This window comes from Orcinus orca, chromosome 1 (assembly GCF_937001465.1).
Source record: "Orcinus orca chromosome 1, mOrcOrc1.1, whole genome shotgun sequence".
NCBI lineage: Eukaryota > Metazoa > Chordata > Mammalia > Artiodactyla > Delphinidae > Orcinus > Orcinus orca.
In genome coordinates this window covers 114,519,324-114,535,315 of record NC_064559.1, presented here as the reverse complement: position 1 = coordinate 114,535,315, position 15,992 = coordinate 114,519,324, and the positions used below count along the sequence as shown (strand labels likewise).

At 44.6% G+C, this 15,992-nt stretch overlaps 1 protein-coding gene across 2 annotated transcripts in view; it reads right to left on the bottom strand.

The window, feature by feature from the left end:
* KCND3 (potassium voltage-gated channel subfamily D member 3) overlaps positions 1–15,992 on the bottom strand; it is a 231,969-nt gene that overhangs the window by 2,420 nt on the left and 213,557 nt on the right. Inside the window, exons 3-6 of one of the 2 annotated variants that reach the window (XM_004263188.3) lie at positions 15,404–15,566; positions 2,512–2,613; positions 2,088–2,177; positions 553–609 (exon numbers count right to left, since the gene is read on the bottom strand). In XM_004263188.3, the coding sequence (XP_004263236.1) occupies positions 553–609; positions 2,088–2,177; positions 2,512–2,613; positions 15,404–15,566 (412 nt within the window). The remainder of the gene's footprint in view (positions 1–552; positions 610–2,087; positions 2,178–2,511; positions 2,614–15,403; positions 15,567–15,992) is intronic. The other variant, XM_004263189.3, reaches the window with a different exon arrangement.

Below are 15,992 nucleotides of genomic sequence, written 5' to 3'. Positions count from 1 at the left end.
AAGGCACAGGATTCCCTAAGTCAAGTGTAAGCATGGGAAGGGGATGCTAACAGACTCCTGATGGAGGCCACCAGGATGGGGTGGAGTGGAGCCCAGGATAACTAACATATGGCTGTTTAGCCAAGGTGACTAAACATCTATGCCATGAATGGTCTGGCCAAGGCTGCCAGAGTGAGGAGAAAGTCTGAGGAGAAGTAGCATGAGAACGGAGTTCAGAGAGAGACCAGCCCTGACAGCCGATACCAGGAGTCCCCATAGGGCTGGGCGGGTGGCACAGACAGATGTGGCACATGGACACTCACAAGGTACCAACATTGGTTCCATGTTCCACCACCCCTCCAAGCCCCTGGGGAGGTCAAAAAAGGGAATCAGAAAGGCACAAAAAAACTGGAAGCCTGAGCTGGTACTGGGTAGGATAAGCAGAGTTAGGATAAGCCCAAGAAGAATCAACAGCACATGCAGAGAACCAGACCAGGGGGTAAGAAGAGGAGACTCCACAGACTCAGAAGAATCAGAGAGAAAAACATCAATTGAAATTTAAAAAAGTTATACCTTGATGGTGGAGGTTCGTACAGATAACAGGGGATCATCCACAAGATAGGACAACCCCTACAGGACAACATGCCAACAGAAGATAAAAACACCATTGATTGTACATTCCAGCATTCCCAGGCTCAGTTTTGACATTCGATCTCTCAATCCCAGCATTCCACCCTTCCAGTCCAACATTCCATCCCTTGCTTCCAGCATTCTTCCTCCTTTGTCCCAACATTCCATCCCTTGAGTCCAACATTCCTTGCCTAAAATGCAGCATTCCATCTCTTTAATCCCAATATCCCCACAATCCGACATTCTTTCCTTCAAATTCAGCATTCCACCCCTTCAATGCCAACATTCCATCTCTTCAAACCCAGATATTTTCACCCATATCCTTTCAACTTACACATTCCACCCAGCACATGCAACTTGGAAAGGGCAGTTGGGTCCAGGCCTATTTCTTTGGCAAGTTCTGAGTCTTTGAGAGAAATTCTAGATACACCTGTACGGTTCTTGACACTAAGAAACATTGGCTAAGTCCTGGAAACTAGGGTTTTCAGAGTACCTTCCCACCGTGGAAGCCCTCACTGGGTTCAGCTGCCATCCACAGTGTCCACGGCTGTCCATACTAAGAGTCACCTAACATCTACTTCCCCCACATCTGGGAGGCCAGGATATGGAACACTGAAAATTAGAGAGTTCCTTCCTTAGTGTGCTGAGCCCTGACCATAGCGTTTTTGGGGAAGGAGGTCCTAGAAAAGAACAAGAAGGAGTTTCTCTTTGTCTCTCTTTGGTTGTCCAGCCTAACTTCTCCTCCCTCCCTACTATTCCTAACACTTTTGCCAAGGCTCCAGGGTTGACCCCACTGCCCTTCCTTTCAGTCTGTTGGTGAGGCACAAGCATCATTCCACATTCCAGCTGGGGCACCCTAAGCCATGACTCATTTTTAGCAATCAGCCTTTCAGAATCTGAATTCCCTGGGAATTGCAGGGTGACTGAGATGGGGTGGTACTGGTAAAATCCGTGGCTAGAGAAATATATGCACGGCTTTGTTCATTCGCTCTCTCCTGTTCCAAGTGGAATGGAAGGAGAAAAGGGACCCACAGATTGCATCAACCTAGCCCCAGGGATAGGACAAAAACTGACATTCTTCTCTGCTGTCCTGTAGTAACCTAGTATAAATTCAGCCCTAGCTCTGAAGAGGGGTGCTCATCAGAGCTGAGAAACTGATAGGCAGAGCCCTTAGGCCTCAGTAACTAAGAAATGGGCTGTGAGGATGGATGTAGGGTGTGTGTGGAAAGACTGGGGGAATGGCCTCCTCTGTGCTGCGGGCCTCCTGACCCTGGTGGCTTTGCCCCACTCCTTGGGGTCTTCCTCCTGAGGGCTGATAGAGACCTCATTGCTACTCTTTGGATCTAAGGGGACAAACTTTGACTTCTGAAGCCTGGGGTGAGAACGTGAGGACAGAGTTCTCACTCTGTAAGTTCTGACCTCAGAAAAGGGTCAGGGGTCAGGGATGAGAAGGGAGGTGGCACTGGGCTGGGACTCACAGTGGTTTTCTCCAGGCAGTGCAGCAGGTGGTGGTGCTGGCTCTCGATGAGTGAGGTGGTCTTGCCCATGTGCTCCTCTTCCGGGGTGCCCTAGGAGGAGAAGAGGAGAGGCTGAGTATGAAGCTGCTGGCTCTCCTTCTCTCCATCTCCTTCATCTCTCCGCAGAAGGGAGGGGGGGACTGGAAAAATCTGGATGAACCAAATTTTAGGGTCACCCTAGACCATGCTAGCCTTTGGCTGGGAGCCCTTGAGCTAAAGGGGGTTTAGGGGTGATGATGAGAACCCTATGGAAGACGTATGTGGAGGGTGGCTGCTACCTGGGGAAACTTTGGGGCTTTGGGGTGGGAGTGCTGATGCCCCCAGGAAGAAAAAGCAAGCCCGTCCTCCCCTCCATCTCCCCAACCCAAGTCCCCCAGGCACCTACCATCAGCTCCAGTGCCTCGTTGAGGAGTCCGTTGCGCTTGCTGTGCAGGTAGGCATTGGAGCTCCCTGTTTTGGCCACACGGATCCTGGCAAGGCGGGCCTTCTGTGATTGGCAGAGAGAATAAAGAGTGAGCAAGACTGAGAGACAAAAAGACAGTGAGCCTGGCCAAGCCAGCGACAGTGGGCTGTCCCAGCAAGGTTGGGTTCCCAGGTGATGTCTGATGAAGGGGAGGAAGCTGCTTCTTCCCCGCCGCAGGGATCTCTGTTTATAGACCTGGGACTGGGTCAGAGAGGCTGTGACCCCCCTGTACAGAGTGAGCATGGTCATGGTCAGAGTGCCTAGGGGTTTCCACTTGTCTCTCCAGCCTGGGTGTGATCCTGGCCAGGGAAATATCACTCATCAAATTCCTCCCTCCTTCCTCAAATTTCATGACCTTTATGCATTCAGTATTGCATTGGGGTATTTCTCATCTCAGACTGCAAGTTCTTTAAAGGAGCCCATGTTATAGCTCTCCTGATTCTCTCCTAGGGTCCAGTGCAATTCCCTGCATACAGCAGGTGCCCAAATACCAGTTAATTATAAGAAAAGCAAGGAGTGTGTATACGTGCCCCTCAACTCCTTCCCCTCTTTCTATTTTTTCCTTAGCATTCATTACTAAGGTAGTATATGTTTTACATATTTATCTCGCTATTGTCTCTCTTTCCCCACAGGAATGTAAACTCCTTGAGGGCAGTGGGTTTTTGTTTTGTTCACTGATATATCCCCAGTGCTTGATAACTTGTAAATCAATAGAAGAATTTACAATTGCATGTCTGTCTTTGGGATGTGTCTATACATGTATATTTTGCTGTGCATGTCTATGGGAACAAGTGTAGGTGCATGTGCGTGTGACAAGGGGCCCAATGTGGGTGTGAGAGAGGAGAGGATGGAGCACATTTCCATACACCACCCTGGCTTTAGCTGCGGCGACTGAGAATCTCCCAGCTCCATCCTTGGAAGCCTTCGGCAGTATCCTGTGCAAGGGTCACGTGGTACCTCAACCACACAAACTCATCTCTCTTGCTTGCAGAGGCAGTGGGAGAGGCCGGACACACTGCACAGGCTGACTTCTCTTCTCCTTCCTAATAACCATAATCAGTGTCACTATGACAGCAGCACAGCCACAGTGTGAGGCCTAAGAGGAAAGAGGCTCTGGGAGGGAGGGAGAAGGGACGGGTAGAGGGCTTCCTGCTGGTTTAAAAAAAATGCAGCTTCACGTTTGGGCTCTTGTGGATCTAGACCCAGCTGCGGGAAGAAGAGCCCACAAGGCCTCACAAACCTATTCTGGGGCAGAGGGGTCCTTCCTTCTGCCTCTGGGAAAATACACATTTAACATCAACATGGACTCTGAACAGAGGAGCCCTTGGAAAATTGTGGCAATTTTCACTTCTTGTGACCTTCTCCCCAGCATGGGGAAGTGTCCCCTCCAAGTGTCCTACTGGGCTGGCTCATCTGCTAAAAGGAGGCCAGGGACTTGGATTTAGGCTGTCAACAGAAGCACAAAGAACACACGATAGCTATTGTTCCCTGGGAAGTCTCCCTGTGACCACTGTGTCCTTGCAGGAACAATTCAACGACTTCCCCTGGTTTCTAAATATGGCGAAGAGGTCAGCGCTTGAGCCTAGAAGATCTGCCTGTAAAACTGAGGAAGAACTCTTCTCTAGACAGAGAATAAAAAGAGGAAGCAGGGAGAGAAAGGATGGTAAGTAAGCCCTACCATTCCGCTTCTCTCTGAGCAAAGAACATGCATTCCAGGTGCAGGACAGTTCTCGTTCCTGGGGATCCCGCTGCAGCCCTCCCCTCAGCTCAATGTCTACATTCAAGCAAGTTCTTCATCATTTGAGGATGTGGCTACTATTGCTTTGGGTGAGCACTGGGTGTTGAGAGCTGCGTATGGAAATCTGGTTGTGTCAGCTCATTTTAGCCTTATATAATTTGATCGCACCACTTACAGCCAGACCATTCTTGTATCTGGGGTCTGTCTTCATTACTTTCTAGAGATGAAAGATTCTCCTGCTCTCCTTTGTGGCACTCCTTTTAATCTTATCTTACCCTGGGCGCTATTAAAGCAACAGATTGTCATAACAAATGCACTATATCGTTTAATCATTTCCCACACAGGATAAAGAGGTTTGCAATATATTTATAGAACCATACCCAGCATATGTAATTGGTGAGGACTTTTGGCTTGACTTTGAGCCCCTGAGGGCCAGAGCCTGTGACTTATGCATATTTTTATCTTCAGCACCTAGCACAGAGCTTCGCACTGAGTATTTGCTCAAGCAAGGCTTGTGATGGCCCAGGAAGGAAGATGATCCTACACAGTCGGTCAGAAATCCATGTTAACAAAGCCGTTGTGATGGGCTCAGTCCTTGTGTGTACTGGTCAGCCTCCTTCTCTTCCATGAACATGAGTACAGTGTAAGAGTTCGGAGAATGTAAGGATCATCTAGGCTAATTTACAGACGAGGAAATGGAGGATGTGAGAGGAAGTGACTTGTTCAGGGCAAGGTTTCAGCTCAGGTCTTCCAACCTCCCAACGCTGCTTCCATAACACCCCCTCCTCCTTCCCTGAATTTCAACTCCACTCAGACAAGTTTTCAACTTGATGAGCAAAGCCCAGAAAGTTGCATTTTCAACAGCTGTAGACATTCCAGGGCTGGAGGAGAGGTTTGGATAGAGGATTCTGCCACCCTGGGCACAGTTCCAAGTTCAGGCTAATAAGCTCAAGAACTCTGTCAGCCCCGAGAAGGGTTTCACGATGAAGCACTTCCTAGCTATCTGGCTGGCAGGTGCCCTTGGACCATGAGTATTGACATCTCTACCCTGGGAGAGGCAGAAGAAGGAAAAAGAGGGAGAAATGGAAAAGCCAAAAGAGAACACGGGCAATTGCACTTTTAGGCATTTATCCCAGAGAAATGAAAACTTACGTTCACACAAAAACCTGCACATGGCTGTTAACAGCAACTTTATTTATAATAGCCCGATGTCCCTCAACAGGCAAACTGTTAACCATAACTGGGATGCATCCATACCAGGGACTACTACTCAGCAAGGAAAAGGAATGGACTACTGATACACATGACTTAGATGAATCTCCAGGAATTATATGAAATGAAAAAAGCCAATCTCCAAAGGCTGCCTACTGTATAAGCCCATTGATATACCATTAAAAAAAAAAAACGTTTTTATAAAGGGAGGACAGATAAATAGTTGCCAGAGGTTAGAGAAAGGGTAGACATAGAGTGAGGGGGGTGTGGTTATAAAAGAAATAGTGGGAGGGACCCTTATGGTGTTGGAACTGTGCAGTACCTTGACTGAGATGGGGGATGTGAACCTGCATAGGTGATAAAACTGTATAAAACTTCACACACACACACACACACACACACACACACACACACATGGGTACAAGTAAAACTGGGGAAGTCTGAATAGGAAGTCTGAATAAGTCTGAATAGGATTGGCAGCAATGTCCATACGCTGGATATGAAATTTTATAACTACATGTGAATCTACAATTATTCCAATTAAAATTTCCATTAAAAACGTTCCCCCTCTCTGTCCACTGCTAGACCTCCTTACTTGATCTCCAGTTCACTTGGCTTAGAAAACCCAGTCTCTGCAGCAAAGAGTCGTGGAATTATTTCAGTAATAATCCCAAGCCAATCAGTCACGATGGGAAAGGATGACAACCTTTGGAGCCTTTCCTCTCCACCTGAGGCACATGGGCTGGAGCTTACCTTCACAGCTCCTGAGTATGTGGTCTGGGCTGAGAACTGTCATCAGCACCCCTAACCCCCTTCCTGTCCCATCTCTCCATTCCCCACTAAGTTCCCCAACCTGCCTTCCTTGCCTCGCTGTGACAGACCCAGTGCTGGAAGCAGGCAGTATTCTTGTGTTCTTTTTCTTTTCCTCTCACAGGAAGCCTAAGGTGAAAAGAGGCAGAACTGAGCCTACTGTGAGGAGAGACAGTATCCAGAGGAGGTGAAAACACTGCAAATATTTACTCTGATTTCAAGGAAGAGCAAAGAGGGAGAGGGAGAAGGGTGGGAAAGGAGGCAGAAGGGAGGGAGTCTCATCCTGAGGGGCTAGAGGGAGGAAGAAGCCTAAGCTGATTCCTTCTGGATCTTAATTACACAGGATGAGTTTTGTAAAGTTCTGCAGAGAAATGGTCCCTGTCGTATTCTTTGCAGGGGCAAAATGACAGCAGATGCGATGCTCTAAGAAGTAGGTAAGGGTGTGAGCCCGGAGGGGAAGAGAGCACAGGAGTGGCTGAAGCACAGTTTGAGTGGGGCTGTTGTGGGCTAGTGTGTGAGCTGAGGATACCTTGGGTCCCCACTGCTCTACAAAAACCCTGTGTCATGTCATGGCTATTGTAAATAGAGCTGCAATGAACATTGTGGTGGTTTTCTCCGGGTATATGCCCAGTAGTGGGATTGCTGGGTCATATGGTAGTTCTACTTTTAGTTTTTTAAGGAACCTCCATACTGTTCTCCATAGTGGCTGTATCAATTTACATTCCCACCCACAGTGCAAGAGGGTTCCCTTTTCTCCACACCCTCTCCAGAGTGAAGTAAGTCAGAAAGAGAAAAACAAATACCGTATGCTAACACATATATATGGAATCTGACAGGAATAAAGACGCAGACGTAGAGAATGGACTTGAGGACACGGGGAGGGGGAAGGGTAAGCTGGGACGAAGTGAGAGAGTGGCATGGACATATATATACTGCCAAATGTAAAATAGATAGCTAGTGGGAAGCAGCCGCATAGCACAGGGAGATCAGCTCAGTGCTTTGTGACCACTTAGAGGGGTGGGATAGGGAGGGTGAGAGGGAGGGAGATGCAAGAGGGAGGGGATATGGGGATATATGTATAGGGATAGCTGATTCACTTTGTTATACAGCAGAAACTAACACACCATCATAAAGCAATTATACTCCAATAGAGATGTTAAAAAAAAACCCAAAACCAAAATAAACCCTGTGTCAGCCCTTGCCCAGTGCTGGGGGGTTGGGGGAGGGGGAGGTTGAGGTTGCTATAGGACCCTTGACCCTTCAGGGCTTTAGGCTCCTTGATTTGGAAAGGTGATCCCAGTTTCTTTCTGCCCCTTTCTTTAGGACAGCATAATGAATTTATATATTGTTCACATTTGCCAGCTGACTTGAACAGGGAAAGAGATAAGACTTCTATTTCTGAGCTGGCTAGCAGGGGATGGGGGTGGGGAAACCTGACCTTGGGTGAAGAGGTAGGAAATTGTTCTGGAGGGGATGGAGAGGACAGCAGATCAATCCAAGGCAGGCTGACAACATTAAAAATCCAGGTCAAGATAAGTCAAAATATATTTCCACACAGGCGGAGGGAGACAGCAGGGCAAGGAGGTGACAAAGGCACACAAAAAGGGAGATGCTGGAAGTGGGGACCAACTGGATTTATTATATAACTATGTGATATATATTATATTATTATTTTTACATGTAAATTATTATACATTTCAGAGCTAACTTTCATGAACTTTGAGACTTTGTTTCAGTCAGCATACACAGATTTGTTCTGAAATCCTGGATTCCTCTGATATGTCATGGAAGCCCTGCCACTTGGGAGTTATCCCTGTGACTGGAAGGTCAGGAGAGAGGATCATGCGGTGAGGAAGTAACCCAGCTGCAATGCATAGGGCCTGGCACATAGTTGGTGTTCAGTAAGTGTGTGTGGAATGAATGAATAAAAGAAAGAATAAAATAAGGACATAATGTTTCAGGCCTCCATAAGTGACTCTTTCAGGTCCCCCTGTCCCCTGTACCCACAAAGGCTTTGATCGTACCCCATGGAGGTTGAGATGCTGCAGAAGGGGGAGTATTTCAGCCCAGAACAGAAGAGAAAGGATGGCAGGGCCCTGAACCAAGATGGCGGAGTAGAAGGACGTGCTCTCACTCCCTCTTGCGAGAACACCAGAATCACAACTAGCTGCTGGATGATCATTGACAGGAGGACACTGGAACTCACCAAAAAAGATACCCCACATCCAAAGACAAAGGAGAAACCACAATGAGATCGTAGGAGGGGTGCAATCACAGTAAAATCAAATCCCATAACTGCTGGGTGGGTGACTCACAGACTGGAGAACACTTATAACACAGAAGTCCACCCACTGGAGTGAAGGTTCTGAGCCCAATGTCAGGCTTCCCAACCTGGAGGTCCAGCAACGGAAGGAGGAATTCCTAGAGAATCAGACTTCAAAGGCTAGTGGGATTTGATTGCAGGACTTTGACAGGACTGGGGGAAACAGAGACTCCACTCTTGGAGGGCACACACAAAGTAGTGTGCGTATCGGGACCAAGGAGAAGCAACAGTGATCCCAGGGGAGACTGAACCAGACCTACCAGCTAGTGTTAGAAGGTCTCCTGCAGAGGCAGGGGTGGCTGTGGCTCACTGTGGGGACAAGGAAACTGGCAGCAGAAGTTCTGGGAAGTACTCCTTGGCATAAGCCCTCCCAGAGTCTGCCATTAGCCCCATCAAAGAGCCCAGGTAGCCTCCAGTGTTGGGTTGCCTCAGGCCAAACAACGAACAGGGAGGGAATGCAGACCCACGCATCAGCAGTCAAGCAGATTAAAGTTTTACTGAGCTCTGCGCACCAGAGCAACAGTCAGCTCTACCCACCACCAGTCCCTCCCATCAGGAAACTTGAACAGGCCTCTTAGATAGCCTCATCCACCAGAGGGCAGACAGCAGAAGCAAGAAGAGCTACAATCCTGCAGCCTGTGGAACAAAAACCACATTCACAGAAAGATAGACAAGATGAAAAGGCAGAGGGCTAGGTACCAGATGAAGGAATAAGATAAAACCTCAGAAAAACAACTAAATGGAGTGGAGATAGACAAGCTTCCAGAAAAAGAATTCACAATAATGATAGTGAAGATGATCCAGGACCTCGGAAAAGGAATGGAGGCAAAGATGGAGAAGATGCAAGAAATGTTTAACAAAGACCTAGAAGAATTAAAGAACAAACAAACAGAGATGAACAACACAATAACTGAAATCAAAAATACCCTAGAGGGAATCAATAGCAGAATAACGGAAGCGGAAGAACAGATAAGTGACCTGGAAGACAGAATGGTGGAATTCACTGCTGCAAAATAAAGTAAAGAAAAAAGAATGAAAAGAAATGAGGACAGCCTAAGAGACCTCTGGGACAACATTAAATGCAACAACATTTGCTTTATAGGGGTCCCAGAAGGTGAAGAGAGAGAGAAAGGACCTGAGAAAATATTTGAAGAGATTATAGTTGAAAACTTCCCTAACATGGGAAAGGAAATAGCCACCCAAGTCCAGGAAGTGCAGAGAGTCTCAGGCAGGATAAATCCAAGGAGAAACATGCCAAGAGAGATAGTAATCAAATTGAGAAAAATTAGAGACAAAGAAAAATTATTGAAAGCAGCAAGGGAAAAATGACAAATAACATACAAGGGAACTCCCATAAGGTTCACAGCTGATTTCTCAGCAGAAACTCTACAAGCCAGAAGGGAGTGGCATGATATACTTAAAGTGATGAAAGGGAAGAACCTACAACCAAGATTACTCTACCCCTGCAAGGATCTCATTCAGATTCGATGGAGAAAACAAAAGCTTTACAGACAAGCAAAAGCTAAGAGAATTTAGCACCACCAAACCAGCACCAAACCAGCTCCAAACAAATGCTAAAGGAACTTCTCTAAGTGCGAAACACAAGAAAAGAAAAGGACTACAAAAACAAACCCAAAACAATTAAGAAAATGGTCATAGGAACATACCTATCAATAATTACCTTAAACGTGAATGGATTAAATGCTCCAACCAAAAGACACAGGCTCGCTGGATGGATACAAAAACAAGACCCATATATATGCTGTCTACAAGAGACCCACTTCAGACCTAGGGACACATACAGACTGAAAGTGAGGGGATGTAAAAAGATATTCCATGCAAATGGAAATCAAAAGAAAGCTGGAGTAGCAATACCCATATCAGATAAAATAGACTTTAAAATAAAGAATGTTACAAGAGACAAGGAAGGACACTACATAATGATCAATGGATCAATCCAAGAAGAATCTATAACAATTCTAAATATATATGCAGCCAACATAGGAGCACCTCAATACATAAGGCAACTGCTAACAGCTATAAAAGAGGAAATCGACAGTAACACAATAATAGTGGAGAACTTTAACATCTCACTTATACCAATGGACAGATCATCCAAAATGACAATAAATAAGGAAACACAAGATTTAAATGACACAATAGACCACAGAGATTTAATTGATATATATAGGACATTCCATCCCAAAACAGCAGATTACACTTTCTTCTCAAGTGTGCATGGAACATTTTCCAGGATAGATCACATCTTGGGTCACAAATCAAGCCTCAGTAAATTTAAGAAAATTGAAATCTTATCAAGCCTCTTTTCTGACCACAACACTAGGAGACTAGAAATCAATTACAGGGAAAAAAATGTAAAAAACACAAACACATGGAGGCTAAACAATACATTACTAAATAACCAAGAGATCACTGAAGAAGTCAAAAAATACCTAGAGACAAATGACGATGAAAACACGACGATCCAAAACGTATGGGATGCAGCAAAAGCAGTTCTAAGATGGAACTTTATAGCTATAGAAGACTACCTCAAGAAATAAGAAAAATCTCAAATAAACAATCTAACCTTACACCTGAAGGAAGTAGAGAAAGAAGAACAAAACCCAAAGTTAGCAGAAGGAAAGAAATCATAAAGATCAGAGCAGAAATAAATGAAAGAGAAACAAAGAAAACAATAGCAAAGATCAATAAAACTAAAAGCTGGTTCTTTGAGAAGATAAACAAAATTGATAAACCATTAGCCAGACTCATCAAGAAAAAGAGGGAGAGGACTCAAATCCATAAAATTAGAAATGAAAATGGAGAAGTTACAACAGACACCACACAAATACAAAGCATCCTAAGAGACTATTACAAGCAACTCTATGCCAATAAAATGGACAACCTGGAAGAAATGGCCAAATTCTTAGAAAGGTATAACCTTCCAAGACTGAACCAGGAAGAAATAGAAAATATGAACAGACTAATCACAAGTAATGAAAGTGAAACTGTGATTAAAAATCTTCCAAAAGGGCTTCCCTGGTGGCGCAGTGGTTGAGAGTCCGCCTGCTGATGCAGGGGACATGGGTTTGTGCCCCGGTCCGGGAAGATCCCACATGCTGCGGAGCGGCTGGGCCCGTGAGCCATGGATGCTGAGCCTGTGCGTCCAGAGCCTGTGCTCCACAACGGGAGAGGCCACAACAGTGAGAGGCCCGTGTACCGCAAAAAAAAAAAAAAAAAGAAAAAATCTTCCAACAAACAAAATTCCAGGACCAGATGGCTTCACTGGTGAACTCTTTCAAACATTTAGAGAAGAGCTAACAACCATCCTTCTCAAACTCTTCCAAAAAATTGCAGAGGAAGGAACACTCCCAAACTCATTCTATGAGGCCACCATCACCTTGATACCAAAACCAGACAAAGATACTACAAAAAAGAAAAAATTACAGACCAATATCACTGATGAATATAGATGCAAAAATCCTCAACAAAATACTAGCAAACAGAATCCAACAACACATTAAAAGGATCATACACCATGGTCAAGTGGGATTTATCCCAGGGATGCAAAGATTCTTCAATATATGCAAATCAACCAATGTGATATACCAAATTAACAAACTGAAGAATAAAAACTATATGATCATCTCAATGGATGCAAAAAAGCTTTTGACCAAATTCAACACCCATTTATGATAAAAACTCTCCAGAAAGTGGGCAGAGAGGGAACCTACCTTTACATACTAAAGGCCTTATATCACAAACCCACAGCAAACATCATTCTCAATGGTGAAAAACTGAAAGCATTTCCTCTAAGATCAGGAGCAAGACAAGGATATACACTCTCACTACTATTATTCCACATAGTTTTGGCAGTCCTAGCCACAGCAATCAGACAAGAAAAAGAAATAAAAGGAATACAAATTGGAAAAGAAGTAAAACTGTCACTCTTTGCAGATGACATGATACTATACATAGAGAATACTAAAGATGCCACCAGAAAGCTACTAGAGCTAATCAATGAATTTGGTAAAGTTGAAGGACACAAAATTAATGCCCAGAAGTCTCTTGCATTCCTATACACTAATGATGAAAAATCTGAGAGAGAAATTAAGGAAACACTCCCATTTACCATTGCAACAAAAAGAGTAAAATACCTAGGAATAAACCTGCCTAGGAAGAAAAAAGACCTGTATGCAGAAAACTATAAGACATTGATGAAAGAAATTAAAGGTGATACCAACAGATGGAGAGATATACCATGTTCTTGGATGGAAGAATCAATACTGTGAAAATGACTATACTACCCAAAGCATTCTACAGATTCAATGCAATCCCTATCAAACTACCAATGGCATTTTTCATGGAACTAGAACAAAAATCTTAAAATTTGTGTGGAGACACAAGAGACCCTGAATAGCCAAAGCAGTCTTGAGGGAAAAAAACGGAGCTGGAGGAATCAGACTCCCTGACTTTAGACTATACTACAAAGCTACAGTAATCAAGACAATATGGTACTGGCACAAAAACAGAAACATAGATCAATGGAAAAAGATAGAAAGTCCAGAGATAAACACATGCACCTATGGTGGTCAACTAATCTATGACAAAGGAGGCAGGATATACAATGGAGAAAAGACAGTCTCTTCAATAAGTGGTGCTGGGAAAACTGGACAGCTACATGTAAAAGAATGAAATTAGAACACTCCCTAACACCATACACAAAAATAAACTCAAAATGGATTAGAGGCCTAAATGTAAGACCGTACACTATAAAACTCTTAGAGGAAAACATAGGAAGAACACTCTTGGACATAAATCACAGCAAGATTTTTTTATCCACCTCTTAGAGTAATGGAAATAAAAACAAAAATAACCAAATGGGACCTAATGAAACTTAAAAGCTTTTGCACAGCAAAGGAAACCATTAACAAGACAAAAAGACAACCCTCAGAATGGGAGAAAATATTTGCAAACAAATCAATGGACAAAGGATTAATCTCCAAAATATATACAACTCATGCAGCTCAATATTAATAAAACAAACAACCCAATCCAAAAATGGGCAGAAGACCTAAATAGACATATCTCCAAAGAAGACATACAGATGGCCAAGAAGCACATGAAAAGCTGCTCAACATCACTAATTATTAGAGAAATGCAAATCAATATTACAATGAGGTATCACTTCACACCAGTTAGAATGGGCATCACCAGAAAATCTATAAACAACAAATGCTGGAGAGGGTATGGAGAAAAGGGAACCCTCTTGCACTGTTTGTGGGAAGGTAAATTGATACAGCCACTATGGAGAACAGCATGGAGGTTCCTTAAAAAACTAAAAATAAAATTACCATATGATCCAGCAATCCCACTACTGGGCATATACCCAGAAAAAAGCATAATTCAAAAAGACACATGCACCCCAATGTTCATTGCAGCTCTATTTACAATAGCCAGGTCAGGAAGCAACCTAAATGCCCATTGACAGACGAATGGATAAAGAAGTTGTGGTACATATATACAATGGAATATTACTCAGCCATAAAAAGGAACGAAATTGGGTCATTTGTTGAGATGTGGATGGATCTAGAGACTGTCATACAGAGTGAAGTAAGTCAGAAAGAGAAAAATATCGTATATTAACGCATATATGTGGAACTTAGAAAAATGGTACAGATGAACCAGTTTGCAGGGCAGAAATTGAGACACAGATGTAGAGAACAAACGTATGGACACCAAGGGGGGAAAGCGGCTGGGGGGATGGGGTATGGTGGTGGGATGAATTGGGAGATTGGGATTGACATGTATACACTGATGTGTATAAAATTGATGACTAATAAGAACCTACTGTATAAAAAAATAAATAAAATAAAATTCAAAAATTAAAAAAAAAAGGCTGAATACATTAAAAAAAAAAAAAAGGGAGTAAAAGGAAAATCTGCCCCCTGGGTCCAAGAACCTTCACCAGCCAGATGCCCTAAAAATGCAGAGAAATGACATTTGGCTGAGAGGGTGAGGTATTTTGGGTAGAAGGTGGCGGCCAGTCATGAAAGGAGGCTTCTGTCTTGTCACCAAAGCCTTCAGACATCTTTCATCATCCTGTGGTGAGAGGGCACTCATCCTGCCCTGCCTTCCTAAGCCGTGTTCACTGGACATCACTGAAAACTTTTCCAGGACCCATGATTAATCTCCTGACCGTCAACTGCAGTTCCGTGCCTTATCCTATGATATCATGAGGTGACTAAAGCCTGCTGTGCCATTTGTCCCTGAACTCAATGGCCTCAGAATGTTCTCCTTTCAGAGTATTCATTTTTCTTTTTAGCAAATTTATTTCTGTCACTTTGTTTCGTATAGGCTATTACAGAGTACTGAAAAGCAATTATGTTCCCCAGTAAGCTCTTGGCTGGGAAAGGGAAAAGTCCGGGCACTACCCAGAGTTGATGGCTGAGATCTTGGAAGAGGAGCCAGGGCCCAAGGAAACTGCACAGAATATCTTCCGAAAGGGAGAACAGCAGCTTGTGGATAATCGAGGGTTTGCTGTCTTGTGCAACTGTCTGGGGCTGGAATGCAGGTTACTGGTAGGTAGGAAGGCACTTGGCGATGCTTTACCTTCCAAAGCCAGAGGCCATCTGCGCAGTGATTCTCCCAGGAGCTCCTTGTGACAACAGCACAAGGGCAAGAGCACCCTCCCTGGTGCTGCCTGCCCCCTTCTCGGGTCTGAGGCTTACCTTTTGTGCCCTGCGTTTATCAGCTCTCTGATTCTGGTGGTAAATCCGGCTGAAGTTGGAAACGATCACAGGGACCGGCAGGGCAATGACGAGGACACCGCTCAGGGAACAGATGGAGCCGAAGATCTTCCCTGCGATCGTCTTGGGCACCATGTCTCCATATCTGAGAGACAGAAAGAGAAATGGGTGTAAGGAAGAAGGGCCATTTGGGAAACAAGTCAGGCTTCCGGGCCAATCATTCACTCCTTCACTCAACAGTTGTTTAGAGTGCCTACTGTGTGTCAGGTACTGTGATAGGACCCGGGAGTGAACAAGATAGACAAGATCCTTATGTTCACAGAGCCAACATCCTACCAGGGGAAGACGGTAAAGTGAATATATAAAAACATTGTGACTTCTGGCTATTTCTATGAAGAGAATAGAGATGGGTGCTGTGCCAGGTTGGGGGAGTGTGGTCAGGAAAGGCCTCTCTGAGGAGGTAACATTTAAGCTAAGATCTGAAGGTAAAGAATCCAGCCACGCAACAGCCTTGGGGAAGAGTGTGCCAGGTAGCAGGAACAGAAAGGACGGAGGCCCTGAGGTAGGAAGG